A 12910-nucleotide genomic window follows, 5' to 3' on the forward strand; every position below is an offset into this window, starting at 1 on the left:
CAGCTTTGTGACTGTTGGGGAATTAGGAGATATTCAAAATCATATTCCAAATCAGAGCCACGGTAACAAAAAAAAATAGATCTCCTAGACTAGGCTTTTTGTAAAAGGGTTTTGATGATTTGAGGCAAGTCATGCTATGCAGAGTACACAAACATAAATGCTGCTAGGCTTGCCCATATAACATAATTCAGTGATTAAATACTTTAAGCTAAGCTTATAAAAACAAATATAAGAAGTAAATGCCGCTACCAAAGGGAACCCCAAATAAACAGTATCATATTATCCATTGGCATTTATGAAGGTTGCAAGCTGTACTGAAGCTTGCAGACAGACATTTGAGTTGCCTCTGGTAGTCTAGGATTTATTATTTTAAACAATATCATAAAAGAAGTCTGTTGTGCTTCCACAGTGGGGCTCAGGTCTTGAGAATAGATGCTTTGCAACAGTAAGGGCATTTCAAGTAATTGACCACATTAGTTACAAGCTATTCCCCTACAGGTATGGTCTTTGTGAACTCTGTTCCCATTACCAGATGCCAAGAAGAAAAAAATTTAAGACTGTGCACGGACCCAGGCAGGTGATACACAACAGGGAGTGAGAAAGAACTAATAAACCCTATCAGACAAAGTGAGTTCTGTAGACCTTCTTGTATGTCCCTGCATTATATTCCCCAGTTTACTCACTTCAGAAGAATTTATGAGTTTGAACGCAGCAGAACAGAGAATCACTAAATCCACATTGCATCTAGTCAAAGACCTCTTCATCCTGAAAGCGAGGTCTATAGAGATGGATGCATCCAGTGAGGCTTCACATGTCAGCTCCTGCTCTTCACTACCTGGGTGAAGCTAGGTTTGGCCTTGGCTCTGGTGCATAGTATTCCCTAGCGCCCATAATATCTTATACAAAGTTAAAAAAAATGAGCAGGTCCATTACACAGACGACATTTCAAAAAGTGACACTGAAAAAAAAGGTCACAAGAGTGAAGCAAGGCAGTAATGTGTTGCCGTTGAATGAAGAACTTTCCCTCTGATTTCTTAAACACTCTTAGCAGGTAACTTCTCAAGTCCAAGCTACATGCACCTCACAATTAACCATTTCAAGTACAAAATCCTGAAATTCTTTACTTGAAAGTGGCTTCCATTTTTGCAGGATTACCCTGATTGGCTTTCTGCATTAGAAGTGATTAAAAGCAACAAATAGAGGTCTAAGGGTAAGAAGTTAAAAGAGTTCAGTAAAATTACATCCTCTTCCCCATACACACGAGCAGCATTAAAAACAACAAAAAAAAAAAACAACAAAAAAAAACAACAACACATCATTTCAAAAAAGCTTCTAAACTAAATAGGCACAAATGTATTTTGGGAAGAGACACATGCATCACTAGGAAATCACAATACAAATCTCTACTTCACTGTCAGCAACAGGCCAGAATTTTAGGTGCTTAAGGAATGGAAAAAAAAAAAAAAAATGTTGTCCCTAAAACTGACAGCAAAGCATTACCTGAAACACTAATTACTGTTGTCTCAATTTAAAAATACTTAGGTCTTCAAAGCACGATAAAAGCAACTGCAGGTTTAAGATCTTTGCTATGAAGAAATCTCCCAGAGAAAACTGTTGGGACAAAACTGGCAGCAAACCATCACAACCACCTATAAAAGGCAGCGGTAATACCGAGAGGCTAATCTTTCAAAATATCCCTGCACAATACCATAAACAACAGTTTGATTACTGTTTTTGACTTACAGAAGACCTATAGAACAGTGGAAAAATGAAAGTAAAACAGCAGCAAGATAGACAAGGAAAAGATAAGGGTACTAAACTTCATTCAAAAAGCTATGAAATATTTTCTGCCAACATTTATTTTCACAACAGGACCTAAGTTTCCTCAACATGTACATACAGTACTTAAGACAACGTCATTCAAACCTAACTGGAACCTTGAAGCAGCACCACAGTAAATACTACAGCGTATTATTAGAAAGAAGTATTGCTCATATAGGCCTACACAGGCAACATAATCAGTGCCTCGGGACTAAAACACACTTTCTGCCAGAAGAAGTGATAGGAACTGAAGTGCTCTAGCAAAGACCCTATTTGCAGTTAAAGACTTTCCTGGGTAAGATTACGTCTGCCTCAGAGTTAAACTTGGCCATCACCTATGCTTCAACAAATATGTAATTCGGGTGGATTCTGGGAAGCAGCAGTTGTACTCCCTCACCAACTTGTTCTTTCCATCGTGACAAAATCCCTCAAATGACTGGTGGTATCCATTCAGAGCATTCCCCTTCATTTTTACTGCTGCCCACTAACAAGTAGCTTTAAGGTTAATTTTTCCTTTTTTAAACGTATATGGCATCTGTGAAAAGACTGCACTGCAGAGATAAGCTTGTCTGCTACACACCCTAAACACTTCCCAAAAATTACCGACAGGTCTGTAAACCCACATAATCAAAAAACACCCTTAAAGGTAAGGGCAGGCTCAAATTATGTCATTCAATCCCCAACTCCTCTGTCAAGAGAAAATAAGATGTTGTTATGATATTTATCGTGTACACTGATTTGTGGATAATTAATACTACAGTCAACTCACTTAGCCAAGTATCAGAGTGCAACTTCTCATGAATAATGAATTAAGCTACATAAAAAGTGTTAAGATATGAAAAAAGCACTGATACCAAAGACATCTGCTGACTGAAAGAAAGATGATGTGAGACAGTATTTCAAGTAATAATTAATAATGCATTCAAAGCTTACCCATCTCTTCCCTTACTGACAATTTTGACTTCGAAATAGTATATGCCACAGGCCGCAGGTATAGGATGTGTAGCTCGAACAGAAGCAGCATCTTTTGGAGTTTTTCCATGACCTGAAAAAGAAATTAAAGTAATGAAAATGTATTTTCAGTAACTGCAGAAGATAAGTCAAAAAGTCCACACACCAACTACTCAAAAACAAAAGGCTAATGAGAGCAAGCAGTTTACAATATTCTAGCTAGCCCTGTTTTTATGCTAGAATATTTTCTTCCAAAATTAAGCTCCCATTGTAGGCACGTGCACTGCAACTAAGCATGCTATCAGAAATTCTGGATATATTACTCTAAAATGTTCTACTATTATCTAGAAGAAAGGTAAGAAATGATGTTTCACTGCTGTAAGTAATAGATCTGAGAAAAGCCTACCTGGCTTTAAAAGAACCGCATGATTTCTCAAACGCACAGGGTTTACTCATTTTTATAGACGGAACAATGATATAAGCAAGTTTATTCCAATGCTTACTGCCACCTAGTCTTCAAGTTATTGAAAACATACTCGAATTCGAAAGTCTTTCAGAATAAACATCAATCACTCCGTATAATGCATGACTTGTAATTCATTTCCACTTGTTGAATGCTGTTGAGGACAGCATTAACATTATTGCCTGCAACTGAGTTAATGTAGCTCCTACTTTTTTTTTCTTTTTTTTTTTTTTTAAATAAATCTCACTAGATTTTGGATCTGATACAACAAAAATGCCCAATCCCTGCTCCTGTCTACTCTCAGGCTGTTCAACTTAAACCCAAGACCGCTTGCAAGCCACTAAGAGTGATTTTTTCCAAACGCATCCCCCTCCTCGCAGCCCTTTTTTCCAAACACAACTTGGAAGCAGGCTTTTGGCCAGGTGACTTCTTGTACCAGCGACCTGTTCAAGCAAGCCCAGTCTTCCCTGGGCATATCAAAATCCCTCAACTATTGTGTGGAAGTCACGCACTCGATCACAAGACATTAAAAAACACCTAAGGTAAGGTGGAAAGTATACATGTGTCAGACTTTGGCAAGAGATATTTCGATAGTACAGCAGTTTGTCCAGGCACAGGATTGTCATAGCCATACAAAAAATCCATGCAGATCCCCTGCCCAGTTGTGACGTGGATCTGAGACGCTGTTTTGAGTGTGCTGTGTGAATCAGTCAGGCCTCAGCACTGCAGCCCAGACAGGAAGGCCTGCTGCACCTGAAATGCAATCAATCTGCATATGCAAAAAAAAAATAACACCCATCCTTCCAGTGGTGGTAACACTGGAATTATTGCTCAGGCACAGATTAAACATCTCACGTGCAGCTAGTCCAGTCGGAGGGCAAGCAAGAAACTGCAGAAAAATGCTAAATGGCCCAGCCAGCCAGAAAGACCAGGCACAGCTGACCTACACCACTGAACCAGCTACAGAGCCCTCTAGTGTAAAATGTTGTTCAACCAGCCAACGCTTCTCTGCTGTAGAGCTAGCGCCCACCATCTCTTAACAAATAACATCCCCAGCCAAGGAAATCTCTCCACTTCATTGTGACTGCATTTGCATGCAAAACTTTGCTAGCACAGCAAACTCTTTAGTCATTGAGATGAGGTTTAACCCACACGGGTTTCCTGATAGGACTAGCTTGCCTCAGTGTGTTACTACCTTAAGGCAACTAGCCAGCTGCCTTCATTTTCTGGGTGTGAATGCATTGCTCACTTCAGTATGTCATTAATAAACATTTTACATAAAGATGTTTCGATCACCTCACAGGTTTTACTGTATTAAGCTTATTATCTATCTTTTGCATGCTGTTTTCAGAAGTCTCAGATAATAAATAAAGCAGTAATTTACTCCTCCATATGTATACAAGACAGCATGCAATACTTTATTGTTCACCACTAAGTTTCCTCAGGCTGTGTCAACCAAGGCGATAACCAAGTACGTGATCTCAGAGCTTCTGTAAGTCTCCTTGGTTTTCCAGTGCTGCTTGCCCACTATTTAGCCACTATAAATTAGATTATCGTGCTTAAGTATGCAGGAATCCTTCAGCAAAACATCCACCCAAAACGTTATGGATAGAACACAAAACTTCTGACAGATCCCTTTAATCCAGGTAGGTACCTCTGATTAAATGATATTTTAGTTTAAAAATGGGGGAACAGGAAGAGACTTGCTTTTTAAAATGTCCTTAGCTTTTTACTTTAAAATAGACTGAAAAGAAGTTCCCTTGGTTACTCTATGCACTTGACAATCTGTGTGGTTTCACTTCGAGTCAGTCTCCTTATTTGGAGAAGTCTTCCACATAGAAGGCTAAAACATTAGCAACTGGCCAAATATTATTGAAAATGTATACCTATTAAGGAGGAGACCTTTCCGTGCGTGTGAAATCACAAAGTGTTTGGAAACAATACCACTTCAAGATACTCTCAGCACCTCTTCCTGAAACTAGTCTCCTTTTGACACCCCGTCCCCAGTCCAGGCAGGTATGTGCAAGGCCACACCATGAACAAGGCTGATTTAACTGCCCTGGCTTTACAAAACCTACCAGATTTTTGAAGCAGCAGATCAGTTCCCTGATCCCGTTGGCAGCCACACACAGCTGTCACAGTGCAAATAAGAGGTCATCACAGGAGCAGAAGTAACAGGATACCTTGCCAGTATTGCCAAACACTTCATGTGGTGAAGCAACATGCTTGGGGAAGTCAGTGTCCAACACTACTTTCATCCCATTAAACACAAAAGACGCCCTAAATTTAGATCTGCTGGCCTTTTAATGTAATCTCATATGAATCCCATTTTACTACCTGAGCACGCTGCTGTTATTTACAGTTACTTCCAGTTATTTATAACAGCACAGTTATCAGCATCCAACAGTTGACTCCTTTCAGATACTCCAAATACCTCTACGCCGTCCCAACACACTGGTTGAGCTCTTCAGTACTACCAAGCTGTGTTGGACTACACGAGGAGGAGTCAAGAGAAGCTGGTTATCAGGCAGCTTTAAAACACGACAGAGGCTCTTTACACGTCGGGCTGCTGAGCTGCAGAATTTCTTACCAAAGGATGCCAGTGTCCAAGGAGACAACGAGCAAACACCTACAGACAGAATTAACTGAGAAACCACACTCTGCTCAGGATGTCCTTCACCTTAAAATGGCTGGAAACCGAGAGGGAAACACACCTGACATCATGTCACCGTGTTCTCTGGTCATCCGAATCCCCACTTCTTTGCTTTTGAGTACAAAGGAACTCAGACACCCAACTCTGGACTTCTGAATGGTCCCAACTGCCCGTAGAAGGTTACACGAACACTGCCCTGTGTTACCTAAAGCAGAGTTCTTGTGTAGGCGTAAGCTACAGTTCAAGTATTAAAGAGAATACTTTTAAAGCACGTATTGTTTAACCCCAAATATTTATCATTTTCAGCATTAAAATGAGAATTCTGCAAACAGAAGAACTGGAGGGAGAAGAGAAATCAGGTGAAGAAAACTTGAGCTTTACACAGTAAACCTTGTCATATATATGTTCAATCACTAGAAACGTTTTCTATTTGGTTTTCATTAAGTGTTCAACAACTGTGAGTCTATCGTAAGTAAAGACTTTTTTTAAAAAACAAAAAACATTTTTAATCATTTGCATTCATTTCAAATTAATCATGCGAAAGGACTAATGATACTACTTTTGGTAAAAAAAAAAAACAACAATCAATCTAAATTTAAAATTCCACCTACATGAAAAAAACAACTCAGATAAAACATCTTTGGAGAGGAAATCTCAACTTTTATAAACCTATTTTCTGAACCTAAATCTAAGCGCATGGTGCACATGCACCAAACAGAAGCCTGCAGGACTGTCGACCTCAAAGGTAAACGTGTTTATAGAGTTTAAATCCTTAAATGAAGTTTACATAAGCTTAACTGAAGTAATTTCCAACAGGTGGTTCAATTCCTTCCTCGGATGGAAGGCATAAAATAGTCAAGGCCTAATCTTCTGTTGAATTCATCAGAAGTTTTTACTGAGACCAGGAAAAAAAAAAAAAAAAAGACTTGTGCAAATTGCTGACTTCGCTTCAACTCTGCCCCCCCCATTTAACAAAGGAAGACATCTCAGAGCTCCGAGGGTGTCCAAAGCAGACATGGTGTACTGTGTCTTACACTGAGTACTGAATGTGCTTCAAGTGTTTTCTGCCAGCAAAATTGACACAAGCCTTGCCTCACTGAATGACAACACAATTATTGCTATAGAATCCCCTTTTGTTTGTTACAGAAGTTGAGAGGCAGAGCTTGCACTGGGAAATAAAATAGAATTCTTTCAGTTTGGCACCAGAGACAGTTCAAAGGCAACTGAACTGTAAATAAGTGTCTGGCTAAGATTTCCTGGCCTGTGACACATTAGAGCGAGTTCACGCAATGGCTGCTTACTCAAAATTGCATAACTTTTCTCAGCTTTCTTTGGACAATCGTCGCAAGACAAGTTAAGTGAAGTTACCAGAGGACCTTCTGTGGTTTTAATCACTAATGAATTATTCTGTTTACATACTTCTGTATACAGTTTCCTTCACGGCTGCAGCCTCGGTTAGGTCTGTCTGTATTTTTATCTCCTTATACTACATTGCATAGATTATTATCTGCTGGAAACAGCTTGCCTGCCTACTGGAACATTCACACTACACACACCATTTATGAAGTTGTTGTTTTTCCACAAGATCCATGCAGTAATTCTGAACACTGTCGAGATATTTTTACAGATGTCTTACCTTAATAGCTATGTATTTTGAGTAATAAATGGTTTATACACAGCAGACACTGGTCTGACCCCTGTTTCCTTTAGGACTTACCTCCAGCTCAGTGCTGCTAATATGACAATTACATGAGATCAGACAAATTTTATTTTTAATACTGTTTTTCACTTCTCCCCTACATAGACATACCACAAACAACAGTCACAAGGACAGCGTTAACTTTACCAACTTGGACAGCTAACTGGCAGCAACACAGACAGATCCATCCATCCATCTAAAACCAAAAATACCCCTGGGTATGGTCTTTAATGTATCACAGTATCACTAATGCCAATGCATATGCATTTCATAGCCAGATTTTGACGAAGCTTCCTAATCAAGAGTCAGAATTTGTAAAAGTGTAACAGAATTACTCACTGTGGAAAGAAATTACACTTATTCTGGTAAACAACATGCCTGTCAGTGCAGCTTCCCTTCAACCACCTCCCCATGGAGGCTTTCCTTTTCAAGTAACACTGCGACTCTGAGAGGTAACAAAAGAATACGAGCACTGATCCTTGGGGTTTGTTCACCCCAACAAAGTTTAAAGAGCTGTTATCCTGAGGCGAGACTGTGCGATAGATTTTAAATCTTCACCCCTTGATCAATACCTGGTTTTGTGGCAGTTTTTTGACTTTTAAGCCCTCTCTAGGATGCCTGCAAAAAGCTTCAGGTCCAGAAATGCAGTACAAAGCATGACAGCAGCCAATGGGTAGAATGAGACATCTACTGCACCTCACGTTTCCATACAAGTTGTCCACTGGTATGCAAAAAAATTAGAGGAATCTTCAAAATCGCACAGAGAAGACCATCATTTCTCTTACAAACCAAGAAAACAAAAAGCGTCACTGCTCACAATACACCAGCACATTAAAATGGTGAAGCTATATGAAAAAGTGACTTTGAAGGTGTTGTTTTCCTGATTGTTCCCTGCCTTGACACACCATTTTTTTTCAGAAGCAAGCATCCCCAACACATCCATGGTGAAGAGAAGCACTGATGTTGCCAGAAGCGTCTCCTGTTGGTCACAGGCAAGAGGAGATTACTCCAGAAAAACAGTTCTATGGTCAGAAAGCTACAGAGGCAGCAGGGAAAGCTTGAGCATGTGTACAATTACCACAATAGCACACAGAACTGATTTTCATTACTGGCTTCTTTGGACAGACCAGTCCTCTCCCCCTTTCCTGGGTATCTTGGTCCAGATTACAACAGATCTTAATCCGCTCCCAATGTGCGATTCACATTTTGTTTTTACAAAGAGGTCTACCTTTCTGTCACAGCTACATCGACGGCAGCACCGAAAGTGTTGATATTCTACCAGAAGACGCTCTGCTTTCTTTTGAGACCCCTACTTGCAACTGATTTGTAGAGGCGACATTTCACAACACTAACCACATTTCTGCATGCTCTCTTCCCCTGTTCTCCTCACTGAACCTCCTGGTTTTCTCCCTTTTATCATATTCACAGGGCTGCAGGATCCAGGGAGCGGAAAAAAGGAAAAGTTTTAGTGCTCCCCCCAGTTCCCAAGTAGCTCACCGCCCAGCCCAGGTACCAGCTCCAGGTGCCAGGCTGGTGGCTGCCCTAACAGCCACCTTCATGACATTACCAGGATGAAAAGATGGACCTCTTAAGAGGCCATTCACTCCCATTTGCAGTTAGGAGAAAGAAAAACCTATTCATGTTCTATTGGCACCTCTCCTTTTCACAGTCCTCTGGGCTAATTTAAGAACTCTTCAACCTTCATCACTTACTACTACTTAAGAGCCAGAGTAAAGGTATTTTATTATTATAACCTACCAGCTGCGCTTTATGACTTCTGCTAGAGTACCCACAGTACTTCCTATGTTACCCCTACTTCAGAAACATGTGGAGCCTCTTGTAAATTCTTTGAAGGAACAAATTTCTGTTTTAATAGTAAGCAAGAGGTAAGGAAAAACAGAGATAGCACACACAAAGCCTGAAAATATATTTCTACAATGCCACTGGCAGACAAGACTCTCTAAGTTCTAGTTTATGAACAAAAAGAGCAGATCAAATGAAAAATAATAATTGGGAAAAAAAAAAAAAAAACAAAAAAAACAGCAAAACAACAAAAGAACTTGATGGCCATAAAGGTATGACCATCCTACTGGAAAAAAAAAAAAAAAAAGCTGCAGCCACTAAGCAGCAGAAAATACAAAATGCTTCTAAAAATACAAGATCTTAAAAAACTGAACAAAAGCCAGGAAACTCAAAGTTGATGATTAAATAACATGTCCTTAAATCGCCCAGTGCCTCCCAGAAACTTGCTCTCTAGCTAGTCATCTGCCCCCTTTATTAGCTTTGTACGGCGCCTTAAACTTTGCATTTTAACAGAGTGCTCTGTATGTAATAATAAAGCCTCTCTATTAAAAAAAAGAAAAAAGTCTGAGGGTACATTTAATCCTTTCACGGGAGCCAAATCCTGCCATGTGTTTGTGTTGCCGTTTCCCCTCCTCCGATTAAACAGTAACATGTTTATCGAGATTTCACTTGAATTTCACCACTGTAGACTCCGAGAAAGGGTAGTCGCAAGGTTGTTTCTCTCCCCTCCCATTCCGCTCATTTGCCTACGGGCCGACAAAAGACCCAGTTCTTCGCAGCCAACTCAGAAGTGGTTTTGAGTCCCCAGCACTCCTCCTCCAGGAGCGGGGCCTAGCACACCAGATGTGGCGGTGTTTTTTCAGGTCAGCGCGGCCGCCGCCGTTTCCAGGTTTTATGGCATTTCATAACAACCAACACTTACGTTTCTCCTCCTGTTGCCTCTCGCGGATTTTTGCGAGCGCGTAGCGCTGATTTTTATCTCTCCTCCCGGGCGCAGCAACTCCAACCGTGGGCACAAAGTTACAAAGCCACCTTTAGGGACAGGAGCCCTATTGTCAGCCCTTCCTCCGAGCCACCCCGCAAGCCTGCGACGGGTGACTTTTAATTCCATTTTTCACAGTTTAAAAATAAACCTTGTTTTGTTGTGTTGTGTTTTTTTGTGTGTGTGTGTGTTGTTTTTTTTTTTTCCTCTCTCTGCTTGCTTTTCCCCTCCCGTCATTTCCGCGTTGCATGGCTTAACGCTGGCTGCTCTAACTCCGCTTAACCCTTGGTTTTCTCGAGGGAAGGAAAGAAAAGAGGAAAATAAAGAGGAAAAAAAAAGAGGTAAATAAAGAGGAAAATCAAGAGGCAAATAAAGAGGCAAATAAAGAGGAAAACACACTTATTTTTCCTGCACGTCACCCCGAGCCTTTCTTCTCCTGCCTCACCCCCAAACCCCAATGCGATACCTGGGCTGGAGTGGGGGGGGCTTTACATAACAACCGGGGGGCAGGGGGTGGAAAATGGGGCAAAAAGGGGAAAAGGGGGGTTTGGGGGAGGGTGGAGGAGGAGGCAGGGGGCGCCTCGCCGGGCGGCCGGCCCTCACCTTTGTAGTGCACCCGCAGGTTGTTCTGCGAGAGGCCGATGTAGCTGAATTTGTCCTTCGGGCTCCAGGAGCGGGGCAGCGGCGTCTCCTGCTCGTCCACGGCCGGGTAGAGCCTCCTGAGCCGCCGCTTCAGCTCCTTCTCCTGCTCGTTCAGGGCCGGGTCGCCGTGAGGGAACGGCGCGGGGACGCCGCCCGCTGCCGGCAGGCCCACGGCAGCCCCACCGCCGCCGCCCCCGGGCGCTGAGGAGCCGCCACCACCGCTGCCGGTGCTGCTGCTGCTGGTGCCGGTGCTGGTGCTGCCGGTGCCGGTGCTGCTGCTCCCTGCGGGCGGTGGTGGCGGAGCGGCGGTGGCCGGCGGCGGGTGGAGCAGCAGCGCGGCGGCGGGGCCGGGGCTGGCGGCGGCCGGGAGCCCCGGCGGGGGAGCGGCGGCGGCGGCCGCCCCGGGGAGCGGCGGCTGGGCTTGGGCTTGGGGTGGTTGCTGGGGTTGGGGTTGGGGTTGGGGCTGCTGCCCGGACATCGCGGCTCCCGCAAGGGGCTCGGGGGGCTCTGGGGGCTCGGGGGGGGGCGGTGAAGGCCGGGCCGAGCCGAGCCGGGCCGGGCCGGGCGGAAGCGAGGCGGGCGGAGGGCGCGCAGCGGGGCTGGCTCCTGCCTCGCTCCGCCTCGGCGCCGTGCGCGGCCCCGCGGCTCCTCCTTCTCCTCCTCCTCCTCCTCCTCTTCCTCCTCCCCGAGGCGTGAGGGCGGTGGAGGGGAGGGGGCTGGGCTCCATTTGCCAGCCACGGTCACCAAAATGTCCCGGCAGCTCGCCCAGCACCCACAGCCGGACAAAAGCCAGCTGCCAATATGTACGCACACCCCCACCCCCCCCCCCCATGTTGGCTGGCTAAAAGTCTCTGGAGATGTGTTTCTTACGTTCGTAAGTGTAGCTGTAAATGGACATCTAGCCATTTTTGACTCCAAAGTGGTTTTTTTTTTTTGCCATAGGTACTTCCTGAGGCAGGTGTCGCGGCGCACCTGGTGTTGGTGAAAAAATGTTTCACATCGCCCATTTTGAGACTGCCGCCATCGAGTGACTGTGCCTTGTACAATCACAGAATCACTAAGGTTGGAAAAGACCTTCAAGATCATCTGGTCCAACCATCCCCCTACCACCACTGTCACCCACTAAACCATGTCCACAAGCACCACGTCCAACCTTTCCTTGAACGCCCCCAGGGACGGAGGATCCACCACCTCCTTGGGCGACCCATTCCAATACCTGACCACTCTTTCTGAGCAGAAATGTCTCCTAACTTCTAACCTGAACCTCCCCTGGCGCAACTTGAGGTCATTCCCTCTACTCCTATCTCCAGTTACCTGTGAGAAGAGGCCACCCCCCAGCTCGCCATGTTTCCGTGCCAAGACATTATTCACTACTCTGTTTGCTTTTAGCCTGTCATTTACCACCTTGGTAAGATAAATAATCCAAATCTATTAAAACATTACACTTTATAAAAGCCTTTACCCCTCAACGTGCTCCTGGCAGAGACTCATTAACATCACCTTTTTTTTTTTTTTTTTTTTTTTTTTTTTTTTTTTTTTTCTGAGGCAGGATATACTGCAGACTATTCTAGAGGAGAAAATAAATTCCTTTATGTGGAGGTATTTTAGTACTCGATATTAATCAGTATGCTATTTATTCCTCCAATGTTCTATTCGCTTATTAGCTTTTCTGACTACAGCTTCATGAGGACTTGAGAGAGCACACAGATATTTACATAAATGCCTGGTTTCTGCTTTTCAGTCAATGTAAATAAATTAGAAATTGTCAGATTTAGAAGCAGTACTCATGTTCCTCTCTAATATGCATTATTTAGCATTTTCAATATTGAACTTAATTCGCCATTACGTGATCCATTCTATTTCATTAGGGCTTCCTCATCATCCCAGTCCCCTCTT

General features: G+C 43.3%; 1 protein-coding gene across 1 annotated transcript in view; it reads right to left on the minus strand.

The window, feature by feature from the left end:
- The window catches only part of RANBP9 (RAN binding protein 9), a 39185-nt gene extending 27632 nt beyond the window's left edge, over positions 1–11553 (minus strand). Inside the window, exons 1-2 of the mRNA XM_084281581.1 lie at positions 10976–11553; positions 2755–2866 (exon numbers count right to left, since the gene is read on the minus strand). Coding sequence (XP_084137707.1) covers positions 2755–2866; positions 10976–11492 — 629 coding nt within the window. The 5' untranslated portion in view covers positions 11493–11553. The remainder of the gene's footprint in view (positions 1–2754; positions 2867–10975) is intronic.
- Between the last annotated feature and the right edge of the window lie 1357 nt (positions 11554–12910).

The sequence above is a fragment of the Netta rufina genome (assembly GCF_964035555.1).
Source record: "Netta rufina genome assembly, chromosome: 2".
Classification (NCBI taxonomy): domain Eukaryota; kingdom Metazoa; phylum Chordata; class Aves; order Anseriformes; family Anatidae; genus Netta; species Netta rufina.